General features: G+C 40.7%; 1 protein-coding gene and 2 pseudogenes across 2 annotated transcripts; 2 read left to right on the plus strand and 1 right to left on the minus strand.

The window, feature by feature from the left end:
* Positions 1-1,567: 1,567 nt before the first annotated feature.
* Positions 1,568-25,704, plus strand: LOC134760185 (protein FRG2-like-2). 2 transcript variants are annotated; one of them, XM_063716085.1, is made up of 5 exons: positions 1,568-1,669; positions 23,734-24,100; positions 24,362-24,439; positions 24,669-24,746; positions 25,070-25,704. In XM_063716085.1, the coding sequence occupies exons 2-5, from the start codon at positions 23,923-23,925 to the stop codon at positions 25,582-25,584; spliced, it is 849 nt and encodes a 282-aa protein (XP_063572155.1). In that variant the 5' UTR covers positions 1,568-1,669; positions 23,734-23,922; the 3' UTR covers positions 25,585-25,704. The 2 variants fall into 2 exon arrangements, with proteins under 2 accessions (XP_063572155.1, XP_063572154.1); XM_063716084.1 differs by lacking the exon at positions 1,568-1,669 and having other exon boundaries at positions 23,593-24,100; positions 25,070-25,625.
* On the minus strand, positions 7,903-10,541 carry LOC129054815 (angiogenic factor with G patch and FHA domains 1-like; annotated as a pseudogene).
* On the plus strand, positions 12,489-13,386 carry LOC129054816 (retinoic acid receptor responder protein 2-like; annotated as a pseudogene).
* Positions 25,705-26,908: the final 1,204 nt, after the last annotated feature.

Genomic DNA, 26,908 nt, shown 5'->3' on the forward strand with positions numbered 1-26,908 from the left:
AGAGGGAGGCCTATTTGCAGTTGAGATAAGAGGAAGGCATCTGTCTCCTGCTTATCCCCGGGGAATGGAATGTCTCAGTGTAAAACCCAATTGTATGTTCTATTTACTGAGATAGGAGAAAACCGCCTTAGGGCTGGAGTTGAGACATGCTGGTGGCAATACTGTTCTTTAATGCACCGAGATATTTGTATACACGCACATCAAGGCACAGCAACTTTTCTAACCTTGTTTATGACACAGAGACATTTGTTCACGTTTTCCTGCTGACCCTCTCCCCACTATTACCCTATTGTCCTGCCACATCCCCCTTTCCAAGATGGTAGAAATAGTGATCAATAAATACTGGGGGAATTCAGAGACCAGTGCCGGCGTGGGTCCTCTGTATGCTGAGCGCCAGTCCCCTGGGCTCACTTTTCTTTCTCTATACTTTGTCTCTGTGTCTCTTTCTTTTCTCAGTCTCTCATTCCACCTGATGAGAAACACCCACAGGTGTGGAGGGGTAGGCCACCCCTTCATTGAAACTGTGGTGACTGTACAGCCAACACAATGAGCCTTAGCATTCGCATTGTAATTGGGCTCATTCAAGCTAAGCTATCTTCATTAAGGACTTTCTGTTCTAAAGAGCATGTGCATTTTGATTTTCCCTGTCCTCAAACTTAACTTTTGCTTATTTTAATAGCAAAAAATACACCCCCCAGCTGGGCATGGTGGCTCACACCTGTACTCCCAGCAATTTGGGAGGCTGAGAAGAATGGATCACTTGAAACCAGAAGCTCAAGACTAGACTGGCCAACATAGTGAAACCCCATCTCAACTGAAAATACAAAAATTAGCCAGGTATGGTGGTGCATGCCTGTAATCCCAGCTACTCAGGAGGCCGAGGCATGAGAATGGCTTGAATTCGGGAGGCAGAGGTTGCAGTGAGCAGAGATTGCACCACCACACTCCAGCCTGGGCAACAGAGCGAGACTCTGTCTCAAGCAAACAAACAAAAATACACTACTGGCTAGAGGTCTAAGATGCCAATGAGACATGCAAAATATGAATAAGCATGTACAGCTACTGCACATGTGCACTCAGAAGACCACTCAGAACAGGCTTACTAGCAGCTCCTCTTCCCCCTCCTTATTAATAATAATGTAAAACTCCCATAAGGGGGTTTCTCCAGCGACAATCCACGCTGTCTCACTCTTATGAGCAGCCCGCCCTGGAATACCTCTCTCATGGTGTACTGTATCCTGCACTTAACTTTCAAAATTTTTTTTCTTTTCCAATAAATTATGCTGTAATTCTTTTCTGTGTGTCTCTTGTTTACATTATTACAAACCAAGAAGACAAAGATCGAGGTATTACATCAGCTCTCAACACAGCAATAAATCAGCCTCCTTCTTGTGGGCGTAGTCCATGCACAAAAGGAGTCACATCACCTAGGTGCTGGACCCAGAGATACAGCACAATTTATCCTATGCACAAAGTTAAGGTAATAGAGGAGAGTCATATTAAATAGTTTCTGGGCCCAGGGATATGTCACAATGGCTCCTGTGAGCAGAGATCAGGCAGAAGAATCACATAACTGGTGTGCTGGACACAGCGATAAGCCACCCTTTCATCTGTGGGAATGACCCAGGCAAGAAAGAAGAGTCACAGCATTTAGGTGCTTGCTGCTGAGGTACGTAACAATCTCTCTTATGGGCAAAGCCCAGGTAAGAGAGGAGAGTCACATCTCCAAGGTGATTAATGTAGAAATATGTCACAAGAAACTTTTTAGGCAGGGCCCATGCTGGATCTTCTTATCTTCCAGATGTTAGGTCCGGGGATATGTCAGAATACCCAAAATACACAGGGCTCAGTCAAAAAAGGAGAGCCACGTCACCTCGGTGCTGGGTCTAGACATATGTCACATCTCTTTTATGGGGAAAGCTCAGGTGAAAAAGCAGGTCACATCAAATAGTTGTTACGCAAAGAGATATGTCACAATGCCTCCTGCTTGAGTTGTCTAGGCCAAAGACTCACAACATCTTGGTGCTAGGCCCATGTTCATATATAAACATTCAACCAGAGTTAAAATGGTGGCTTATTTCTAAACCCAGCTTATAGGCAAGGGAGGACTGTCCTATCCTGACCTTAGTTAATTGTAATGACGTTGTCTCTCAAACCCGGGCTTAATGCCACAGGTACGACCATGGGTCCCTACCAGCAGGAAGGTCTCAAAGTTGATTGCAACTGTCATTCAGACTGTATAGTGCCATTGGGTAGTACACAGAGATTGCTAACTGCGCCGAGCACACAGGTGAGATTGTGGCACTCATATGCACACCCAGCCAACAGTAAATATTCTCATCCTCTCACATGAACACAGGTCACTGTTGAGGTTCTGAATTTCACACCTGTAGTCAGTCAAAGGTGGGAAAAATTGACATATATGGATACTCATGGGTTGGTGACTCTCAGGCCAAGATTCAGCACAACTGTGAGGCTGTGACTTCACTAAGGTGACATAGTCTGCAGAGGAATTGAGGCTCTCATGCACAAATCCAGTCTGGTGTTGAGATGGTTACTCATGGGCTTAGACCCAACATACAAGAGGTGTTGAATGTCATGCCTACAACTGTGACAGTTGTGGGATTGTTAATCTCATTCCCGGACCATTCTGCAGGTTTCATGGTGAAATTTCCCGGTGCCTAGCACCTGAGTGACTTGACGCATTTGCATGGACCCAGCCCACAGATGGGATACTAACATGTTGCTGGATCCAGCACCTTGAGGGTGTAACTCTATTCTCCTTCCTTGGCACTGCCCACAGTGAGCATTTTGACATATCACTAGACCTTGCACCCAGGTGATGTGAGTCTCCTCTTCCGCCTTGGCGCTGCCCACAGGAAGCATTGTTCTATATAGCTTGGCCTGGCACCCAAGTTATGTGACTCTCAGGCTTGTGCCCATATGGGACACTGTGGTATATTGCTGGGTCCACTACCCAGGTGATGTAACTCCTCTGCCTGGGCCCTGCCTACAAGGGGCATTGTGACAGATCTCTGTGCTCATTGGCCAGGTAATGTGATTCTCTTTTCCTGTCTGGTCCCTTTACACAGAAGGGATTGTGACATGTTGCTGGGCTTAGCACCAAGTTGATGTGAATCTTCTGCCTGGATCAAGTTCACAGAAGGCCTTGTGACATACCTCTGGGTCCATTACCTATTTGATGTGACTCTCCTCTCTTACCTGAGCATTGCCAATAAGAGAGATTGTGACATATCTTTGGGCCAAGCACCGGGATGATGTGACTCTTCTCCCTGCCTCGGTCATGCCCACAGAGGGAAGTGTGACTTATAACCAGGCACAGCACACGGGTGAAGTGATTCTTCTGCCCAGTCCCTACCTACAGTAGTCATTGTCAAATACCTCTGGGCCCATCATCTAGACTATGTGACTCTCTACTTCTTCCTAGGGCCTACTCACAGTAAGGATTGTGACATATTACTTTGCCCAGTACCTACATGATGTGACTTTTCTCTCATGTCTGGGCTCCGTCTTGGAGATGAATGTGACACACAGCTAGGCCTGGCCCCTAGGTTATGTAACTTCTCCTTTTTCAAAATCCTACTCACCAGGGGCATTGAAACATCTCTCTGGGCATGTCACTTAGGTAATGTTACCCTGTTGCCTGGAGCCTCCCCTCAGCAGGTATTGCGACACATTGCTGGACCCAGTATCTATGTCATATGCTCTCCTTTCTTGCCTGGGCCTTGTATACATTGTGTATTGTAATATATGGCTGGGTTCAATGACTAGGTGATGCAATTCTTATGCGTAGGCCCTACCCACAGGGACATTGTGACATTTCTTTAGCTCTGACTCTCCTCTTCTACCTTAGCCCTGCCAAAAATGGAGGTGGTGAAATATAACTGGACCTAGCAACCAGCTAATATGACTCTCCTCTTTTGCCTGCACCCAGCATATTTTGGGTATTGTGACATATCACTTATCTCAACACCTACAGGATGAGAGGCTCCTGCCTGAGCCCAGCCATCAGTAAAAATTGACATTTTCCCACATGAACACAGCCCACAATTGAGGTTCTGAATTTCACACCCAGAGGCAGTCAAAAGTTGGAAAGTTGGCTCTCATAAGTGGATGTTGTCCACAAGCGGGTTTGTGACTCCCTGACCAAGATCCAAAACACTTGTGAGGCTGTGACTCCACTAAGATAACTCAATTTTCAAAAGGCATTAAGCCTCTCATGGAAAAATCCATTCCACCATTGAGATTGTGACTTATGTACATAGATCCAACATACAGGAGGCTTTGGCTCTCATACCCAGAACTGGGACTTATGTGGGATTGTTAATCTCACCCAGGGACCTTCCTGAAGGTGTGATTCTGACATACACCTCTATGTGGGATTGTTAATCTCAGCCAGGGACTTTCCTGCAGGTGTGATTCTGAAGTATACCTCTATGTACATTGCAGCGAGCCGAGATTGTACCACTGCACTCCAGCCTGGGTGATAGAGTGAGATTCTCTCTCAAAGAAAAAAAAGAGGCAATGACCTTGCTTCCTGCCTCTGCCTGAAGTTAGGGGTCCCTGACCTCTGCTGGCACCTAGTAGTCAAAGTGGATGTGGTCAGGGGTCAACTCTCAGCCGAGCACAGGGCCCTTCCCCTCTCGCTACCCCACACAGGTGAAGCTGCTGGTCATGGCTAATCTGGAGCTGCTCTGTGTCCCACAGTTTCCTGCTGAACCAGTAATATTTATGGGGTACAGTGTGATGTTTCACTGCAGCATACTACACGGTACAGTGAGATGCAGTGTAACATCACATTGTACTCCATAAACATATATAACTATCACGTGTTAATTACATGATGCTTCACTGCATCATACTACATGGTACAGTGTGATGCAGTGAAACATAACACTGTACTCCGTAAACATATATAACTATCATGTGTTAATTATGTGATGCTTCACTGCATCATACTACACGGTACAGTGTGATGCAGTGAAACATCACACTGTACTCTGCAAACATGTATAATTATGTTAATTATGTTTCACTGCATCACATTGTACCATATACACTGTACAGTGATCCAACCAGAGTAATTAGCATATTTAACACTTTAAACATTTATTTCCTTGTGCTAGTAAAGTTCAAAATCCTCGCTTCAAGCTATTATAGAATAAACGGTACATTATTATTAGCTATAGTCATCGTGCTGTGTAACAGAACACCAGGATTTATTCTTCCTAACTGTAACTTTGTACCCAGTGACAAAGCTCTCCCCACTCCCTCATCCTTCTGCCATCGCTAACCTCTGGTAACCACCATCCTACTGTCTACTTCTATGAGATGGACTTCTTCAGATTTCACGTGAGTGAGAGCACGTGGTCTTTTTCTTTCTGTGCCTGGCTTATTCCACTTAACATAATGTCCTCTAGGCTCATCCATGTTGACACAAATGACAGAACTTCATTCTATTTTATGACTGAACATTATTCCTGTGTGTGTGTGCCTGTGTGTGCGTGTGTGTGTATAACATTTTCTTTATTCATTCTGTGGATGGGCACTTATACACTGTTGGTAGGAATGTAAGTTAGTACAATCATTTCCCATTTCTATAGGGAGAACAGTATGGATGTTTTTCAATAAATTCTAAATAGAACTACCATATGATCCAGCAATCTCATTGCTGGGTTTATATCAAAAGGAAACAAAATAAGCATGTCAAAAAAGATAACTGCACTCTCACGTTTATTAAGCAGTATTCACAAGAACCCAAACCACTATTTCTTCTAAGTATGTCTTAATTTACCTTTTTTTCATATATTACACCCTAAACTTTTAAAGGATTCATGTCTGGTTTCCAATTTCTGAAACTTACGAGTCACTGATTCTTTGACTGTTGCCTTCCTATTTAGAGAGTCTGGTAAAACAATTAAATTCTTTTTATTTCTTCTCAATCTAATCTTCATATATAAATATATTTATATTTTCTATTAATTTGCCTTCTATAACATATATGACTACATTAATTGTGATCAGCATTTCACTTTACTAGTCCTCTTTTTGGCTCAGCCTATTTTAATATGTAATCTGTATGTTGTACATTAAATTGTTTTACAACACTTTCAATACTTTATTTTTCATTTGCCTCTTTTCCAGAGATAGCTTGACAAGCTCGTAGTTTCTTTCCACATTATGTTGCTTTTTTGTTTTTCCATTATATTGACTTAAACATTTAAATATAAATTCAATATATGAGATTTATGTGCCATATAATTTCTTCTGATGCTTCACCCCAGTAGCTCATCTCCTTGTGTGCAACATAATTTATAATTTAATCCTCACATATGGGAGACACCACATTCCAATGCCTGCAGGCAGTGTCTCTTTGTTTATTCCATTTGCCTTGTCAGAAGGGAACAACCCACATGGACCTGACATTCTTGTAATCAGATGCATCTGAGTGGAGCCCTGGCCTCTTAGGTTGATTACTACTCTGGATCATTACCTTTATTTACTTCCAGTCCTGGGAAGTTTTCTTAATTTCCTTTCAACTATATTAGGCATTCTGTGAATTCTTGTAACTTCTTGGTGATTTTAATTGTCTGCATTAAGTGTTTATATTATTTTTCTGAAAAGCAGAAATATCAATAATTGCATATATGAGTGAAATATTTTACATAGATTTTCTATGGCATCTATCACCATGAGAAATTCCAAGTTTTTTTTCATTTGAAACACACCTCTCATCAATAGACCATATTGTAATAATTTGTAGAGTGTGATTACTTTATATTATTAAAAAATTAACTATATATTATGTACATATTTTTGAAATACTCCACTGCAATAAATAGTATATGGTCAGAAGTATTGTTTTCTCTAACATAAAACTAATATGAGTAAAATTATTTTCCTGAATTCAGACCTTTTGGCTTCAATGGCTATTCTGTCTCATTAGGACTTCCCTGATCCATAAAAGACATTTGTATTTTTTGTTAATTCATAATTTATTGAAATGAATAATTTAACGTTATAATGTTTTATGGCAATTTAGGACATTTTCAATAAATATATTGAGCTTGAGGCCCTTGCAAAGTATTCCTTTTGTGCTCGAAATCAGATTTTTCTGGCACAACTTCATTGCCTGCAATGGTATTTATAAGAAGTATGAATGCCAGCACATGGACTATTTCAATACTGTACTCATTTGTTCATGTATAAACATTTCATTAGCCATGAAACAAACCAAATGCAAATGCTGAATGTACAGTATATATCAACATATTCAGATTCTTCACCGCAGAAAACAATAAAAGACGAATTTTCTGTGACATGTCACCTGTTCATTAGTTCTTTAATATGATTTAGGCTATTCCAAATATAAGAAAATGTATGCATCACTATTCATGTTGTCTCAACATTTTTTATCTAGGTCCTGAAGGGCATAAAAAAGAATGTATATTGTCAGATTTATTTTTATAGATTTTAGATGTTTCTTTTGCTGTATTTTCTGTGCATACTAGTATGAATATATGGAGACAAGGACAAATAAACATTTAAGTGGTTATATGAATTTTGCTTATATGGCTAATTGCTTATATGGATGTTGTAAATGACAAGATAAAATAGTAAAGTTTGATAAACTTATCTGTGCCCTGTGAACTTTAGTTCACTTACTGTATAATTTAATTCAGTCACTAATAATTAGTTTAAAAAGTGTTTTTTAACAGCTGCAAACCACATTTTATTACACATTTCTGAATCAGGAAGGGGTAAACTGTGACACAGCTTTCTTGTGGCACTGACTTTTTTGGGGAGAAACATTCTGCAATAAAATAAGAGTTTCCAAACTCTATTTATAAAAAAGCTTGAGTTTTCTTCTGTGATTAGCCTTCACTCCTCAGTCCCTTTTACCCAAGGAATGGTTCCTAGGTCATCTTTTGGAAGTTTAGTTTCTGGAAAGTTTTCAGCAAACCTCTCCTGTGCTTTGTCCCAGTTGTTGTTGTTGTTGTTGTTGTTGTTCTTGTTTTGGAGAAGGTGAGTCTCTTTAATTGAGGATGGTTTGTCTGTCTCCAATCCTGCATATGTTTGCCAAAGCTGAAGCTGTATTGGAATTTTTATTCTCCCACCATCCCTCCTCAGGCCTTCTCCTGTTTTCAACGCATCTTTTTCAACATCTTCTGACCTTTGTCGCTATCAGTAATTTCAGAACGAACAGATGCAGGAGCATCATCTCTTTGGAAATTTCCTTCACTTCCAATCTGCTCCCTATGTTTTCCAACTCTATCTTTATATTTTTGATTCTCCAGTATCTTATCATTTTTGTAGTCTGTATTCTCTAAACCATATTTTACTCGTATATTTTTAAAATCCTTTTCTTATTTCCAACTCGTTTCCTTCTTAGTTAATGATGTACCAACAAATGATTCATCTTTCTTATCAAGGAAAAGGTGAGCTCTAACCTGCCCTGGTTCACATCCAACACAGCTATTACTGCCAGGGTGAATGTAATAAGATAACACAGTGTCTACAACTTTCACTTTATCTCCATGCTCAGGTTCATAAGGGTCACATTTAGTTTTCAGCTGAACAATCCATTTTCCATTAACAATTGTTCCATTTTGACTGCCTGATCCAAAAGGACATAACTTTGTAAGTCATGGTCAAAATAGATTTCTGCATGAAACTTACACCAACTTCAGGGATTTGAAGAGTATGCTCCATATCATTTTCTCTTCCAATTGTAGCAGGTTTTACAGCAGTAATGATGAAGAATGAGCCTGTCTGTAACACAGGTGATCTAACGACAATTACTGTCATATATGAGGGCCACACTTTTTCCTAATCTTCCTCCTCAGTATCTTTTGCAGTTGCATTGCCTTTACTGGTAATGCCTTCATCATAACTACCCTCGGTCTGAGAGTCGTAATTTCACCTTCTTCTGGTTCACTATCAGACTCTGTGATTTTCTCAACCTTAAAGATGAATTGAGATGTTTTCATTAAGAGGAGATTCCATAGCATTTCCACTAAATGGAACAGTGAATTTTGGGGGATTATTTTTGTGATGAATGCCTATTTTGGCTTTTTTTTCACATTTGTGAAATTGTTTTTCCCGTTGCAGCTTGTATAACACTGAAGGCTTCTTGATCCTCTGAATTCAAATCCTTTTCCTCACTTTTTTTTTTTGTAGAAGAATCTGGATCCTTTCTTTTCTCAATTTTTCATTTTTGTTTTGTGCTATAAGTCTGAAAATGTTGCAAATCTACTCGAGAATGAAATCCATAGCGACAACTTCCCACATCACAGTAGTAATAAATTAAATCATAATATATTTCATTCTCAGAATCTTAATAGAAACCAGTGCTGTGGTCAAAATACAGTCCAGTATTTTCATCATAACTTAATCCAGTCTGTGACAAAGCCGCTTCTGCTGCAGCTCTCAAACTTCCATCTAATGACGAACCTTCTAAGGACGTATCTTGTGCTGCTAATGCAGATGCTGGCTCCTGTGAATTTGAGGCAAATGACCCTCTTGTCTACATTTAACATTTGGTGTCTTATCAGTACCAGGGTGAGCATCATTTTCTATTTATAACTGGTCGTTAGAATTCAAAGCAAGAGTTTCAATATCCTGATCTTGCTGATTTGACAGTTCAGTCACTCACTTTGTTTGGAAGACTAACATCATTAGAGTAGGTCTGATAATAATAATCTGAGATTGACCAAGGAGCATGGTTCTCTGCGAGTACTTCTACATCAGACTTTTATTATCTCAATTTCTCCCACAGCGGAGTACGTGACTGAGTTCTTCCAGCTGCGTGCGGAGCTCCTGGCGGTTGCTCGTGTCGCTCTGAGCAGCCGTCCTGTGCGAAGCCATAGCGTCTCCCGTTCCCGCACCTGCCGCCTGCAGCTCCGCGTTCGGGTTCCAGCTTCTCCGCCCTCCTTCTCCGCTGGGCCAGCTCGGGCTCGGAGAGTGGGAGGAGCGGCCACAGCCAAGGCGCTGGCGGCGGGTACGGGCCCGAGGCCGTGAGTTCGGGCGCCCGACGGCTGCGGCCCCGGAGGGGCTGCGCGGGGCCGAAGCGGGGACCGGCGGAGCCACAGTCACGGGGACCGCGGGAGGAGCGTCGAAGTCCAGGGGCCAGAAGCGCTCCGGCTGTTCCCGAGTTGAGCTGTAAACAGTGGCCAAGCGTGTTTTAAATCGAGTTTCCCTGTGGTTAGATATGACCTGCTGCTTACTCTTAATTTTTTTCTCCATTCGTTGAGCTATGATTGACAAATTGAAAAGTGTGTATTTTTAGGGTGTACAATAGAGCGTTGGGAGATGTCAGTAGTCTTTACATTACCTCAGTTAAGCTAGTTAGCATATCTATCCCCTCACACAGTTAATACGTTTCTGTGTGTGTGGTGAGAGCACCTGAGATCTACTCTTGTAGCAAATTTCAAGTACACAGTGTTGTTAACTATAGTCACTATTCTGTACATTAGGTCCCAGCAGTTACTCACCTTGTAACAGAAGGTGCCCCCTTGCATGGAAATCTCCCCACTTTCCCCACTTCCTAGCCCGTGGGAACCACCGTTCTACTGTTTCCATAGCTTTTTATTCTTTTATTTTTATTTACTTTTTTAGATTTTACATACAAACGAGATCACGCAGTAGTTGTCCTGTATTCCGCTTATTTCACTTAGCATAATGTCTTCAAGATTCATCAATATTGTAGTAGATGAAAGAGTTTCATTTTTATTAAAGCTGAAATTATGTATCAGTTTATTTATCTGTATCAGAGGAATGCAGATACCCTTGATGATCCTGATTTTATGTCCTTTGGCTATATACTCCAAATTGGGATTAATGGTAGTTCTAGTTTAAAAATTTTAAGGAACCTCCATACTGTTTTTCATAATAGCTGCACCAATTGACATCCTCAGCAACAGTGGACAAGTGTTCTCTTTTTCGACACCCTAACACTTTTTATCTTTTGACTGTTTGATAATAGGCATCCAAACACCATGATAAGGTGATACCTCATTGTGATTTTGATTTTAATTACTCTTATAATTAGTGATGTTGAGCATTTTTTATATACCTGCTGGCCATTTGTATATCTTTGGAAAAATTGCTATTTATATATTTTGCTCAATTATTAATCAAGAAATTGCTTTTAATTCTGCTGTGGGTTCTTTTTTTGTATTGATTAGTATGACATATATTTTAGGTAGTAACATATTATCCTATATATGGTTTACAAATATTTTCTCCCATTTCCTATAATGCCTTTATATTTTGTTGATTGTTTCCTTTATTGTGCAGAAAATTTTTAATTTGACATAGTTCCACTTGTTCATTTTTGCTTTTGTTGACAGTGTTCTTGGTGTCATATCCAAAACATCATTGCCATGACCAGTGTCAAGGAGGTTTTTCCCCATTTTTTTTTAGAGGATTCATGATTACAGTTCTTATGTTTAAGTCTTTATTTCATTTCAAATTCATTTTGTGATGATATGAGAGAAAGGTTCACTTTTTTCTGTGCATATCTAGTTTTTCCTACACCACTCCTTGATGTGTTTATCCTTTCTCCATTCTGTGGGATTGGTTGACTGTATATCCTTGAGTTTATTTCTGGGTCCTCTATTCTGTTCTATTGGTTTTTATGTAGGTACTATACTATATTAATGACTACAGCTTTGTAATAGAGTTTGAAATCAGGAAGTGTGAGGCTTTCAGCCTTTTTGTTCTTCTCAGTATTTGGCTATCTGAGGTCTTTTGTGGTTCCATACTAATTTTAAAATTGTTGTTCTACATTTTAATAAAATGGCATTAAAATTTTGATAGAAATTTAACTCTGTAGGTCACTTTGTGTAGTATGGATATTTTAATAATATTAATTTTTAGAATCCATGAACACATATTTCTCATTTTGTATTCTTCATTTTCTTTCCTCAACATTTCATACTTTTCAGTACACAGATCTTTCATATTCTTTGTTAACTCATTCCTAAGTATTTCATTCTATTTGATAATATTGTAAATGGAACTATCTTTATTCCTGTTTCAGATATTTTGTTGTTACTGTAAAAAAATGCAACTGATGTTCATATGTTAATATTGTATCCTGAGAATTTACTGACTTGGTTAGTTATAACAGGTTTTTTTTTTTCTGGTAAAATGGTGGTTATTCTGAATTCTGGTTAAACTTTAAATTGATAATTGCTATTATCATTTCACAATTATTTAAAATATGACCAGATAGATTCCTGCTTTCATGAATTCAATGGAATTCAAACCTTCCCATTTAAAATAATTTTGTCTGGTTGACCTAGGCCCCAGGGATTGGGGGAACCCTGTGGGAGCCCGGAGATTCACTTGGGGGTGGGAGGGAGAAGCCGTCAGAGAGGCGGCTGAGCTGGGGAAGCAGAGAGGGGCTCTGGGGACAGCCGGGAGGAGAGAGGGTCTTGTCGGAGACCCAGTGGGGAGAGAGAATGGGCCAGAAAAGGAGGAAGGGTGAGAGTGGGCAACAGGACGGCTTCCCGGCGTGGCAGGGAACTTTGCTGAAACTGCGGGCCCCGGGGAACAGCGCGGGCAGAGTGGGAGGGAGTGGAGAGGACCCGGCACACCCCAAGGTCAGTGTGGAGAAAGGGACATTTCCCGGTTCCTTCGCCTCTGCCCAGCGTTCTGCGGGCATGGCCCCCCCCAGGGGCAGGGCAGGGGAGGAGGTGGCTCCCGGCGGGCTCGGAGAACTAAGGGGCGCACACCCGCTTCGCAGGGCCGGGGTGACAGGGGAAGCCTGAGACGGCTGTGGATCTCGCTGGCCCCGTGGGTGGGCGCGGGGGGCGCGCGGGGTGCCGAGCACAAGGGGCCAGCGCCGGGGCCTGCAGGTGGCCCTGGAGGAATCTGCTGCAAGCACCCGCCCGTGCAGCGGGCCTTCCGGGAGACCAGTGTGAACAGCGCCCTGGACACGCCCTTCCCAGCTGGAACATTTGTGAGGCTGGAATTTAAGCTCCGGCAGACAGAGAAGCGGCGGGAGGAAGGACTGGAAGAAACCCAAGTGCAAAGACCTGCCCGAGAGGAGGAAGCAGAAATGCCTGACCTGCGTCAAACTGGACTGTGAGGATAAGGTTCTGGGCACGATGGTTCGCTGCCCTCCAGAGACGCAGACTCGGCGGGAGCCTGAGGAGCACCAGGAGGCCCGGTGCAGCCGGGCGGAGCGGGCGGTGAGGACCCCACAGCTGCTGGTTCCCCGCACAGTTCGCCTTCTCCAAGGCCCGGCCCCCAGCGGAGCCCAGCACTGAATCGCATGGCGCCCCCTGGAGCCCTGGCGGGGGTAACCAGTGGAAGACCCACCTCCCAGGGAAAGGACCCCACCGTATCCCCAGATAATAAAACTGTTCTCTCCCCCCAAAAAATAAATAAATAATTTTGTCTGGTCTTTGAAAATGTGTGTCCTCTGTGTACTGGTCAAAATACTGCCAATTTATCTATATGCCTAATTAGTCAAACTTTTTAATGAAGTTATTTAACATTCTTTTTTATTATGAAACAAAACAGTAAATTTGTTAATGGTTTTAATATCATCTAATATGATTGGAAGTATGTCAGTTTGTCATTGCCAATGAATCTTTGTGTTATTTATTTTACTCTGTTACATATTCTGTCCATAAAGGTCTAAGTGGCTTAGAATCTTGCCTAACATATTGTATGTGCTAAGTACTAACTACTCGAATTCATCAAATTATCTTTCTATACCATTCTTAAAATACAATATTATTTTTTATTTATTTTTATTAAAATTTTTTGTCTAATATAATTATTTATGAAAATTATGAGGTCTATTCAGTTTGTCCTCTTGATAAAAGCCAAAGTTTTTTTTTTCTCTTTTTTTTTTTTTTGAGACGGAGTCTCCCTCTGTTCCCAGGCTGGAATGCAGTGACACAATCTCGGCTCACCACAACCTCCGCTTCCCGGGTTCAAGTGATTCTCCTGCCTCAGCCTCCCGAGTAGCTAGGACTACAGGCATGTGCCACCACGCCCAGCTAATTTTTGTATTTTTAGTAGAGATGGGATTTCACTATATTGGCCAGGCTGCTCTTGAACTCCTGGACCAAGTGATCTGCCCACCTCAGCCTCCCAAAGTGCTGGGATTATAGGCTTGAGCCACTGCACCAGGCCTTTTTTTTTTTTAATCTCTTTATTAATATGTTAGAGAGTACAAATGCAGCTCTCTCACAGGAGCATGTTGCATAGTGATGAAACATGGGCTTTTGGTGTGACAATCATCTGAATGTTGTTTATTGTCCCAATTAGTTATTTTCTCATTCCTAAACCCTCTCCAACCTCCAATCTTTCTGAGTTTCCAGTGTTTATTTTTCCAGTCTGTATATCCAAGTGTATGCGTAATTGAGTTCCCACTTACAAGTGAGAAAATACAGAATTTGATTTTCTGTTTCTGAGTTTTTTCACTTACAATAATGGCCTCCGGTTTTATTCATGTTGTTGCAAAAGACATGATTTTATTCTTCTTCATGGCTGAGTAGCATTCCATGGTATACTTGTAGAGCACATTTTCTTTATTCAATTGTTGATTGATAAATTTAAGTTGATTTCATATATCAGCTATTATGAATAGTGCTGTGATAAACATGTGAGCATGGGTATTTTCTTTATGTAACAAATTGTTTTCCTTTGGGTAGATACCAAGTAGTGGGAGTGCTGAATCAAACGGAAGTTCTATTTTTAGTCTATTTTGAAATCTCCATACTGTTTTCCATAGAGGTTGTAGAAAGTTACTTTCCCACAAACAATGTATAAGTGTTCCCTTTTCTCTGTATCCTTGCCGATAGCTCATTTTTCTGCTTTTTAGTAATAGCCATTCTGCATGGTGTAAGTTGGTATCTCATTGTGGTTTTTAAATGGTATTTCTCTGATCATTGACAAGGTTGAGCATCTTTTATGTGCTTGTTGACCATTGACCATCAGTGTCTTTTTTTTTTTTTTAATGTTCATGTTCTTTGCTTGCTTTTTAATGAGTTTACTTGTTTTATTTTTGTTGAGCTGTTTGAGTTCCTTGCATATTCTTGACACTAGATCTTTGTCACATGCAAAACTCATAAACATTTATCTCATTCCATAGGTTTTCTGTTCACTGTGTTAATTAGAATGCTCATTTTCAGGAGCTTTTTAGTTCAATTGAGTTCCTTTTGTCTATTTTTTGTTATTGGTACATCTGCTTTTGAGATATTAGTCATAAATCCTTTGTCCAAGTAAATGTCTAGAAGAGTTTATCCTAGAGTTTCTTCTAGCATTTTTATAGTTTCAGGTCTTACATTTTAGTCTTTTAATCCATATTGAGTTGATTTTTGTATATGGTGGGACATAGGGGTCCCATTCCATTCTTCTGCATATGGCAATATAATTTTTTCAGCACAATTTGTTGAATAGGATGTCATTTCTCCAGTGTGTGTTTTTGTTGACTTTGTAAAATATCAGTTGTTTGTAGGTATGTGGCTTTATTTCTAGGTTCTCTATTCTCTACCATTGATCTATGTGTCGATTTATATCAGTACCATGCTGTTTTGGTTACTACAGCCTTCTAGCACAATTTTAAGTCAAATAATGTAATATCTCCAGCTTTATTCTCTTTGCTTAGATTTGCTTTGACTATTCAGGCTCTTTTTGTGGTTCCATGTGAATTTTAGTGTTTTTTTTTCTAATTTTATAAAAAGTAACATTGGCATTTTTGTAGGAATTGCATTTAATATGTAGATTGCTTTGGGCAGTAGAGTCATTTTATTGATCATAATTCTTCCAATCCATGAGCATGGGATGTTTTTCTCTTTTGTGTCATGTACAATTTCTTTCATCAGTGTTTTGGAGTTTTTCTTGCAGGGATCGTTCATCTCTTTGACTAATTGTATTTCTAAGCATTTTACCTTTTTTGGTAGCTATTGTAAAAGGAAGTGACTTTTCAATTCAGTTCTCAGCTTGATCATCATTAGTGTATAAAAATGCTACCAATTTTTGTACACTGATTTTTGCATCCTGAAACATTATTAAATTTATTTATCAAACCTAAGAGTTTTTACGGTGGTCTTTAGAATTTTTGTATATATCATATTATATAATCAACAAAGAGGGACAATTTGACTTTCTAATTACAACCACTTAGATGCTTCCACCGAGATCAATAGACAGAGTCTCTGGGGAGGGCACAGGTGATGGTATTTCTTTAAACTGGCCATGTGATTATGGCTGGAAGCATGGGCTGAGAGTCACTTAGCTAAGCATTGCCTCTCAAGTCTTTTTCTTTCTTTCTTTCTTTCTTTGTTTCTTTCTTTCTTTTCTTTCTTTCTTTCTTTCTTTCTTTCTTTCTTTCTTTCTTCTTTCTTTCTTTCTTCCTTTCTTCCTTTCTTCCTTTCTTCCTTCTTTCTTTCTTTCTTTCTTTCTTTCTTTCTTTTCTTTCGACAGAGTTTTCACTCATTGTCCAGGCAGGAGTGCAGTGGCGCCATCTTGGCCCATTGCAACTTCCACCTCCCAGGTTCGAGTGATTCTGCAGTCTTAGTCACCCGAGTAGCTAGGATTACAGGCACCAGCCACCACACCTGGCTAATTTTTGTATGTTTTAGTAGAGACATGGTTTGGCCATGTTGCCCAGGCTGGTCTTGAACTCCTGACCTCAGGTGATCTGCCCACTTCGGCCTCTCAAAGTGTTGGGATTACAGGCATGAGTCACCGTGCCCAGCTGCCTCTCAAGTTTCAATGTGCATATGAATTATTTCCGATTCCAGGCTCTCTCTTAGTGATGTGATACTGCAGGTTTGGAAGGGGTCCATGAATTGGCTTCTTTAAAAAGTCTCCTCTTAATGCTGATGTTTCTTCCACTACATCCAATATAGTAGCACTCAGCTAGAGAAAGTAAGCACAGCACAGACCTCCTGACACCCAACACTGTTACCACAACACAAATACTTTTGGCCCAAAGTGGAAGCCACCAATCACCATTTTCAAACATGTCATTTTCTGCTGGCTCTTTACAGTTTAGAAAGCCTAGAGAAGGCATCAATGTTTGAATAAGTCTGCATTTGGAAAACATGTACACATGAGTTCATACAATGTTTATTGAGCACATACTATGTGTTCAGAAGTCTGTTACAGAGCACTGTTCAGGAAACATTACATGATGTGAGTTAATCCTCATAGTACCCTGGGAGTTGGGTGCTAAGTTTTCTGTAATTTTCAGGATTTAAATGAAGGGCCTAGCGTTTCTATTTTTTCTTCCATTTTAAAAATTATTTACCTGGAAAATAAAATGTGCAGAATAAAAGCTATATCGACAGATGAAAGGGATAGAGAAAAAACGGTGAACTGTTCAGAGAGATGTTTTATATTTATACTTACCTTCTTGTGCCTTGTGGAGCAGCTACTGAATTTGCAGGAATGGAAAACAAGTTGCTAGGTGGGGTGTCTCTAGAAGCACTGGCTTCAATGAAAAAGAAATTATAACCCCCAAATATAGAATTATTTGCTTCCACTTATCTGTTTTTCCATTTTAGGAAATTGTGGGCACCAGCTCAGGAGAGGCAGCAGGAGCCCCCGCCCGAATCTCTGGTCTCCTTTAATCAGTTCTGTGAGAGAAGATTCTAGGGTGAGGCCAGACCTGGATGAGGCCTTAGAAAAGGGTGGATCTGGGCAGGGCTGGAACAGAAAGTGGACCTCATGTTTCTGATGTTCATACTGGTGGAGTATTTCCAGTTCTGCCTTTTCTAAGCCTGCCCAACAGAGACTTGACTCTTAGAGCTTGTGTAATTTTAATCTGTTTTAGTCACTTCCCTGTCAATGTTTATAACACATGATAACAAGAAACTTAAGCAAAACTCTTAGGGTTTTTTAGGACAATTATATGAGAAGCTAAAAACTTATTTTTACCAAGATAAAAGAAATAGAAATAATCACAACAATAACAATAAATCTTCTCTCCATGAATAGCCCTTCAGGTGGTGACATCGGAACTCAAGGAACAGCATAAGGGAAATGGAGCAAATGCAGCCAAGGCCCCCTGTGCAGCTCCCTTCTCCCTTCCAACTACAGGATGCTGAATTCAGCCATTAATCCGTTTGCTCTAGATGAAAAGTTTCTGGACAGTAGAAACCATGAATTCTTCATCTGTTTTTCTGATGGTCATGTGATATAGTTTAGATGTCCCCTCCAAATCTCATATTGAATTTTAATCCTCAATGTGGCAGGTGGGGCCTGGGGAGGAGGTGGTTGAACCACCAGGTGAGTCCCTCATGGCTCTGTGCTGTCCTTGTGACAGTGAGTATTCTCAAGATCTGGTTGTTTAGAAGTGTGGCCCATCCCTTCCCCATCTTTCTTGCTTCTGCTTCTACCATGTGAGATGCCTGCTTCTCTTTCACCATGATTGTAAGCTTCCCCAGGCCTTCCCAGAAGCAGACCCTGGTGCTATGCTTCCTGTACAGCCTGCAGAACCATGAGCCAATCAAACTCTTTTCTTATAAATTACCCAGTCTCAGGTTTTTTAAATAGCAATGCAAAATAGCTTAATACATCATATGAAAAGAAAGCAATTGATATATTTACCAGTTTGAGTATTTACCAGTTTCAGTCTCCAGACCTCTGCCTTGCTTCAACGCAAAGAACAGGAAGGGAGCAACCCCCATCTGCTGCTCCTGATTATGGGAGAATCTTCAGTTCATCTTAAAACATTTCAGTCAAAAGCCTCGTGTTTTATGTAGAAGAATGAGGGTGTCTGAAAGAATGGGTCTCTTTAATCGTTTATTTTTTCTGAGACAGGATCTCTTTCCCTGTCATTCTGGCTGGGGTGCAGTGGCTCACTGCAGCTTTGACATTCTGTGCTCCAGCAATTCTCCCACCTCAGCCTCCCAAGTAGCTGGGACCACACGTGCACACTACCACAACCAGATAATATTTGTATTTTTGGCAGAGATGAGGTTTTGTTATGTTGAGCAGGCTGGTCTTGAGCTCCTGAGCTCAAGTGATCCTCCAGCCTCTGCCTTTCAAAGTGCTGGGATTACAGGTGTGAGCCACCACACCGGGCAGATGGGTCTTAACTGATTTTAATCAGGATACCTGAGCATGGAAGACATGCCCTTAATTTTTTTCCTAATACAATATTTGACAGTTATATAACTATGATTTTTTTATTCCTGTGATTCATAAGGATATGATAGTAAAAGGCCTTGAAAGCCTGTAGGAAAAAAGTGCTATATTGTGCTTGAAACCATCTTTTACTCTGAAAGCAAGTGCCATCCAGATACACCTGTTGAGAAGATATTTTCTCCTGCTGCATTTTAGTCAAACAGCTGAGTGTGTCTTGAAGTTGTTTTTTGATTTTTAACAGGACAAGTGTATTTTCTAAGACCCCAAACTCAGGAGTGGCCATCGGGTAAATCACCGCTGCACACAAGGAATGCATGCGCAGCAAATACATTTCTCACCCTGAACCAGGGGTTGTTTCCCCTGGGTGCACACGGGAATCACCAGGGAGGCTTTTAAAATTACCTAAACTCAAAAGGCAATAGATAAATGAATTCAGAATCCCTGCGGTGGGACCTGAGCCACAGTGCTGTTTAAAGCTCTCTGGGTGACTATGGGGTACAACCAAGCCCCCAAACTGCTGCTTTAAATCAGCCTCTTCGGGTGAACTAGTGGCAAATGGTTTCCTGAAATGAATGGTTTAAATCAGCCTCTTCCGGTGAACTAGTGGCAAATGGGTTCCTGAAATAAATGGAAAGATTTGCTGCTGGGTTGTGCTCTTCTGATCTTACCTGCATTACCTACTTTTCCTTGCCAAACTGACCTCTGCTACATATTTTATTCCTGATTCAATCCAGTTCTACTCATACCAAATGCATAGTATGCACTAGGTGCCCTTGCATTGCTGAACCTCACTCTGGGGAGAGGACTTTGCTGAACAATAATTGCATCCTAAAAAAACTCAAAATACTGGACTCGAATGATCCTCCTGCCTTGGCCTCCCAAAGAGCTGAGACTGTAGGCATGAGCCAGCATGCTTGGCCTATACTCTAAAAACTTAAAACTATCTTACTTACTAAATTGATGTAAACATGGGAAGACCTAGAAGATCACTGAAGTGTTACAACATAAGTAAATACCTTGGAATATTAATATCCATCTGATGATGCCCTGAACAAACATGTCCCACTTTAAAACAATACAAAACAGTGCTATTATTCTGAGATATAAAGTTAAAATTTTGTGCAAATAGGTAATATTTAAATTTTTATATATGTATAATATTCATGCAGAAAGACGTATACAAAGAAATCACGTAAAGTTCAATGAATTATTACAAGTGAACACGTGTGTAACCTAGAAATAGAACCAGCTTCACTGATGTCCTGGCAACCACTTTCTCTCTTTTTGCTCCCCCAAAGTCAGTAAGATCTTAAGAGCTAACATTGTAGATCAACTTTGTATTATTATACATGTTTTATTACAGAAAATTTAAAACATACACAAAATAAAAGAAACAGTACAATAGGCCTGTTACCCAGGCTCAACAACAACTAATAACATGTCAATTTTGTATTATCTACACTTCAACTCATTTCTCACATAGATTTTGTTATTTATTATTATTTTTTGTGGTATAAAATGTGTGCTTATTGAAGGTAAAATCTTGGCTGAGCACAATGGCTTAAGCCTGTGTAATCCCATCACTTTGGAATGACAAGGCAGGAGGATCATTTGAGGTCAGGAGTTTGAGAGCAGCCTGGGCTGCATAGTGAGACCACATCTTTATTAATTTTTTTTAAATTAATCAGGGGCAGTGGTGCATGCCTGTAGTTCCAGCTACTTGGGATGTTGACATAGCAGGATCCCTTGATTCTACGAGTTTGAGGCTACAGTAAGTTGTGATTGTGCCACTGCACATCAGCCTGGATGACAGAGTGAGACTCTGTCTCAAAAAAATAAATAAATAAAGGTTCGACCTTAACTAGCTTTTTACACATAAACACACCCATATAAACAATCCCTCTTTTAACAATAGAATTACCAAATTAAAAATCATTAATGTGAACCCATTTTTAACGCAGACTTTATCTTTTAATAAGTTTCTTTTTTTTTTTTTTTTTTGAGGTAAGATGTGCACTCATTGAAAGGTCTAATCTTGGCTGGGCACGGTGGCTCACATTCATAACCTCATCACTTTGGAAGCCAGAGCTCAGGAGTTTGAGACCAGCCTAGGCAACATAACAGGACCTCACTGGGACAAGATAGTGAGACCTCATCTCTACAACAATTTTTTAAAAGTTAGTTGGGCATAGTGGTGCACACTTGTAGTCACAGCTATTTGGGAGGCTGACTTGGGAGGATAACTGGAGTCTGGGAGGTCAAGGCTGCAGTGAGCTGTGATTGCACCACTGCACTCCATCCAGAGGAACAGAGTGAGGGTCTGTCAAAAAAAGGTACAATTTTAACTGTACGTGTTTGACACATCAACACATCCATATAAACAATCCCTCTCTTAAAAATAAAAGTACCCAATTTAACAGTTATTAATATTCATGGGAATTACCTAGAAATTTTTTGTTTGTTTTGGTTTGGATTTTTATTGAAAGGGGACACCTAGAAATGTTTCTTAAAATCTAGATTTTGATAAAAATAAGCCTGAGTTTTTTCTTTTTTTGAGAAGGAGTTTTGCTCTGGCACCCAGCTGGAGTGCAGTGGCGTGATCTCGGCTCACCAAAACCTCTGCCTCCTGGGTTCAAGCAATCCTCCTGCCTCCCAGGTAGCTGGGATTACAGGCGTGAACCACCACATTCAGTTTTTTTTTTATTTTTTGTATTTTTAGTACAGATGGGGTTTCCTTATGTTGGCTAGGCTAGCCTTGAGCTCCTGACCTAAGGTGATCCACCCGCCTTGGCCTCTCAAAGTGCTGGGATTACAGGCATGAGCCACCATGCCCAGCCAAGCCTCAGTTTTGCCTGATAATTTCTCTTTCTAAGAAAGTACATCATATGGCAGTTACAAGGTCTCTTTTATCTAAAATAAATAGAATTTAATAAATAAAAATTTCAAAAATTTACCTGAGATTAAAGGACAAATCAAAACACATGTGTAATATGCTGTCTGTAGGAGTATATTTTAACAATGACATAAATTATTGATAATCACTAAATGTTATAATAATTTATTAACTAAAATGAACAAAATTTCTATTACGATATCTATGAAAATACTTTCTTAGAGTAAAATATTCTCATATCTTGAGAGGTTAAAAGCAGCAAAGATGTGGAAGCCGATGTCTTATCAAGTACTTACTTATCAAGTAAGTAGCAGACCCCTCTTCATACCTTTTACAGAGTTATCCAACAAGCAGTCATTTACATAGAGCAGACAATTTTCCTAGCTTTCTATTGAGTTTATGTGTCAATGTTGTTACAAAATTTAACTCAATTTTCTTATAAAATTACCTGACCAAATTTTATATATCATAATATATAAAAAGGTATTCAGATGTCAAATAAATTTTATAACATAATATTATAATATATAATGATATCATATTATGATAAGTTCCATTTACATTCAGACAATTTCACTAGGCAGTGTCTACCACTAATTCTTTTTTCGTTCCACTATTTGCACAGGCAGCACAGCTGGGAAAACACAGACTCACCCAACACAGTCTCTTCCCCGTGTCTTTCTCCTCCTCAAGGAATCAGTTCATCAGTCAATCAAGTCATTTGGGACTGGAGGCTGTGTACTCCCTAACATAGAAGGTCTCATTCCTGCATGCTTTCCTCAGCAAAGGGGGAGACAAGAAGGTCCTTTTAGGGGACACTTGCTTGGACATAGACTAGGCTAGTTGGAGGGCTCTGACCAGCAGAGACAGACTCCGCCGCAGTAGGAAGGGATGAGGAAGCTGTTCTGAACCTGGAGCTCTGCCACATCTTGTTCCGTCTCACTGAAGCAATTTTGAGAGGCTGCCCTGGAATGCGTCTTGCTGGTGGATGTTGAGAAACAACGTGGGCTTTGATGGGATTCAGGTGGTGTCTGCGGTGTGAAGACAGGAGCTGATGTTCAGAATCTAGGCTGTTTTTCTTGTGATCAGTTGATGGTTTACCTGTTTGAAACCAAGTCCATTTTCAGTAGGGAGCTTGAATAAATTCCACAGAACACAATGGCGCTCCCAGGATGACTGAGGAAGTGTGAGAAAGGGGGAAAGTTTTTCCACCTAGACTTTTTGCTGCCTCAGGAATCAGGGGCTGATTAGGTTAGCACTGGCTCAACCTAATCAATTCAATTTTATTGCATTTGATCTAATTATCTTCCCATTTTTAAGGTAGGAAGGGCCATTTCATTTGGTATTTATTTTTTCTCTGCATTTTTATTTCATCATGTAGGTGTGGATCTAATACAATCAACCATAATTTAACATTTGTTGTTTCCAAGCATTTAAGAAGTTATAATATCTATGCATACAATGTTAACACTATGTATAATAAATTCTTCTTCTGGGCAAAATATATAACATATGTCAATATAGGCATGTTTAATTGTGCATCTTGAAAGGTGAACAGGATCATAAAACCTTCCAGGTAGGAACTGAAACAGAAATTGGAAGAAAAGATTCCCCGATCTTCCGATCCCTGTGCTCCCAGTTCTTTGTTTTCTTGACACTGTAAGAGGACCCTGAAAATGTCTCCCCTTAACTGTGTCTAGGTCCCCAGTAGAACTACAGCAAGAAACTTCTGATTGAGGCTCTAAGAAGCGGCAGAAATGAGAAAACTCTTCAGCCAATAAGAGTAAGCCACGCCCAGCCGAGGGAGGTATAAAAGGCAGGTCTTTCAGAATAACCCACACTCTGCCTTTGGACGTGTGAGAGAGCGCACCTTTGACTTGAGCTTCAACATGGGAAAGGGAAATGAAGACGCCGATCTCCACTGCTCCTCCATCCAGTGCTCCACTGACCAGCCCCCTTTCCAGCAGATCTCCTTTACAGAAAAGGGCTCAGATGAGAAGAAACCATTCAAAGGAAAAGGCAAGACCGCCTTCTCCCATTCCAGTGAGAAGCACACACAAAGGCAAGGTAAGGCCTTGGGCTGCTCCTGTGGAGGCTGGAAGGAGGGTTGGAATCAGGGATACTGAGTTATATGTCTTTAGTAGGGTTTTATTTTGAGATTTGGGGATTAGAAATGGCTTGGTGCTCTCAGGGGACTTTGAGAAATGTGTTCACTCGTGACACTGGCAGAAGAGCTTCACATGAAAGACTGATCTGCAAAAATGCATCAGAGATAGACTATGGGACTCTTCCTAGGGAGAGGTGACTCATCCAAACTTTCTTTTGCAGCAGGATCAGAGCCCAATCCAAACAAGGAGAATTCTGAGGAAACCAAGCTCAAGGCCGGGAACAGCACTGCTGGATCAGGTAAGATTTGGCTCTTTCAAGGTGAGAAGGGACAGGGTAGCAACACAGGCTCCCCTGGCAAGGAAACTGGGAGCTCCTTGGCAGCCAGGGCCGTACAGATCCTTGACACTGGAGAACAGAAGAGAGCTGGAGTTTGCTGGTAACCTCAGCTCCTGTGTGTCCAGGATAGACTAGGAATTTCAGGGTGTTCAGTTGGAGGCACTTTCTCAAACTTTCATTGTGTTCACAGAACCAGAGTCCAGCTCATACCGGGAAAACTGCAGGAAAAGAAAAATCAGTTCCAAGGACAGCTGCCAAGACAGAGCAGGTAGAATCTTGGTGTTTGTTGTTGTTGTTGTTGGTGGTGGTTTTTTTGTTTTTGGTTTGCCCCAAAAAGCAAATAATCAGGAAACTTTTATATGAGGCTGGAGCGGAAAGGGAGTTACTTATTGACAAGTAAATTTTTGAGATCTTGGCACTCTGAGAATATCTGGGGACTCACAAGCGGTTCAGCCTCACTTCATTCCAGTGCTGAGATGGACAGGAAGAAGTGGGAGAAACAAGTGGGGTTCACCTGGGTGCACAAGGGGTTCTGGAAATGAGGGTCTGTGGGGACTGCTCTGATGAGTCTCTCACATGCTTTCTTTGCAGGGAACTGTCCAGAAGAGGAGTGCAGCTTGACGTTGAATAAAAAATCAAGATCCTCCACCGCTGTGCACAACAGTGAAATCCAGGAGACCTGTGATGTCCACCATAGGGGACGTTCCAGGGTTCGCACTGGGCGCAGCGAGCGGCATAGATCTCGGGCCCTAGGAGTCCAAACACCGTCACTTCGAAAAAGCTTGGTGACCTCTGTGCGAGCTATGTCAGAGGCTGTTTATCAAGACCTAGCCCAGGTGTGGGCACAGCAGATCCATTCTCCACTGACCTGTGAGCAGCGGATACTGCTCACTCAGCTCCGGGGGCCTCTGTGTGCCCAGGTGCAGACCTTGTATTCCATGGCCACCCAGGCAGCTTATGTCTTCCCTGCTGAGAGCTGGCTTGTCCCAGCCACACTGCCTGGTCCTGGGGATTCAGCCTTGGAGAGAGAAACCCATCCCTTCCCTGGGCAGGAGATAACTGAGCCTGTCAGTGGATCAGATAAGGCTAAGCTGGGAGCACCCTGACCCTATTCAGCAGAGATGCAGCTCTAGGAATGAGAACAAGGACCTGCTTCTTCTCAGATTCTTCCAGATGACCAGCAGTGACAATTTTAGACACACTGTGTTAACAAATGACAGAACCTGAAGAAGTCATAGGAAAGAAACTTGAGCGGTATACTCAGAATGCTGAGCCCTGCATTTTGCAGACCGCTAAGGCTATAGACAAATTTTATATTTCATGTTAGACATTTGATGCCTTTTGGATGTCTGATGACAGTCGTGCATTTCTATATAATCAGAAAAATATTAGATTGTAATTGTGAATTTGCATATTTTAGATTGTAGAAAAGTAAATATAAAATTATATGCTCTTTTTTTTTTTTTTGAGACAGTCTTGCTATGTCACTCAGGCTGGAGTGCAGTGGTACAATCTTAGCCTACTGCAACCTCTGCTTCCTAGGTTCAAACAATTCTCATGCCTCAGCCTCCCAAGTAGCTGGGACTACAGGCATGTACCGCCATGCCTGGCTAATTTTTTTTTCTTGTATTGTTAGTAGAGTTTTGTCACGTTGGCCAGGTTGGCCTCGGACTCAAGTGATCTGCCAGCCTCCGCCTCCCAACGTGCTGGGGTTACAGGCATGAGCCGCTTTACCAAGAAATTGCTTCTCTTTTAATCCAGAAAATGTTGTAGGCTCTCACTCTTCCAGCCTGAACCCATGGAGTACTAATATCCACAAACCATTAGTAGCACTCCCTGTGGGAAAATGTCTATACATTTTTACAGTTTGATATAATTATAGTAAAATTACTATGCAATGTTTACTTTTAATATTTCTACATAAAATTTAAGTCAAGATATATTAAATGGTAAATGATTGTACTTATTTATTGACCTGTCTCATGTTTTATTTCATTTTAAACATCCTGAATTTATATTTTATTGTATTTTATACATTTCAATTGATTGTACTGTATTGCAGCATATGACTACAACACAGTGTATTTGTTATATTTGATGTATATTCTACTTGTATTTTGTACTGAGATCATACAATCTTTCATTATCTAAGTGTATTAATGACTTGTTTGGTTGCTTTATAATTTTCATTTTATGTAATGAAATAAACATTAATGTTGTTTGGAATTTTAAATTTATTTCATATGGAATTTGTATTTAATAAAGATGTGAAAAAGAGAATGTCTTATCTTCACTTCTGCATCATCCTAACCCTGACCTCCCCACAGTCCGCAGCTCTTGTCATAGTCCGGGAATAGTGTTCTGTCACTACAGGAAATGGGGCCAATTCAATGGCAATACACAGATACAAATTGGAGATATAGAGAATTT

Source organism: Pongo abelii, chromosome 16 (assembly GCF_028885655.2).
Source record: "Pongo abelii isolate AG06213 chromosome 16, NHGRI_mPonAbe1-v2.0_pri, whole genome shotgun sequence".
Classification (NCBI taxonomy): Eukaryota; Metazoa; Chordata; class Mammalia; order Primates; family Hominidae; genus Pongo; species Pongo abelii.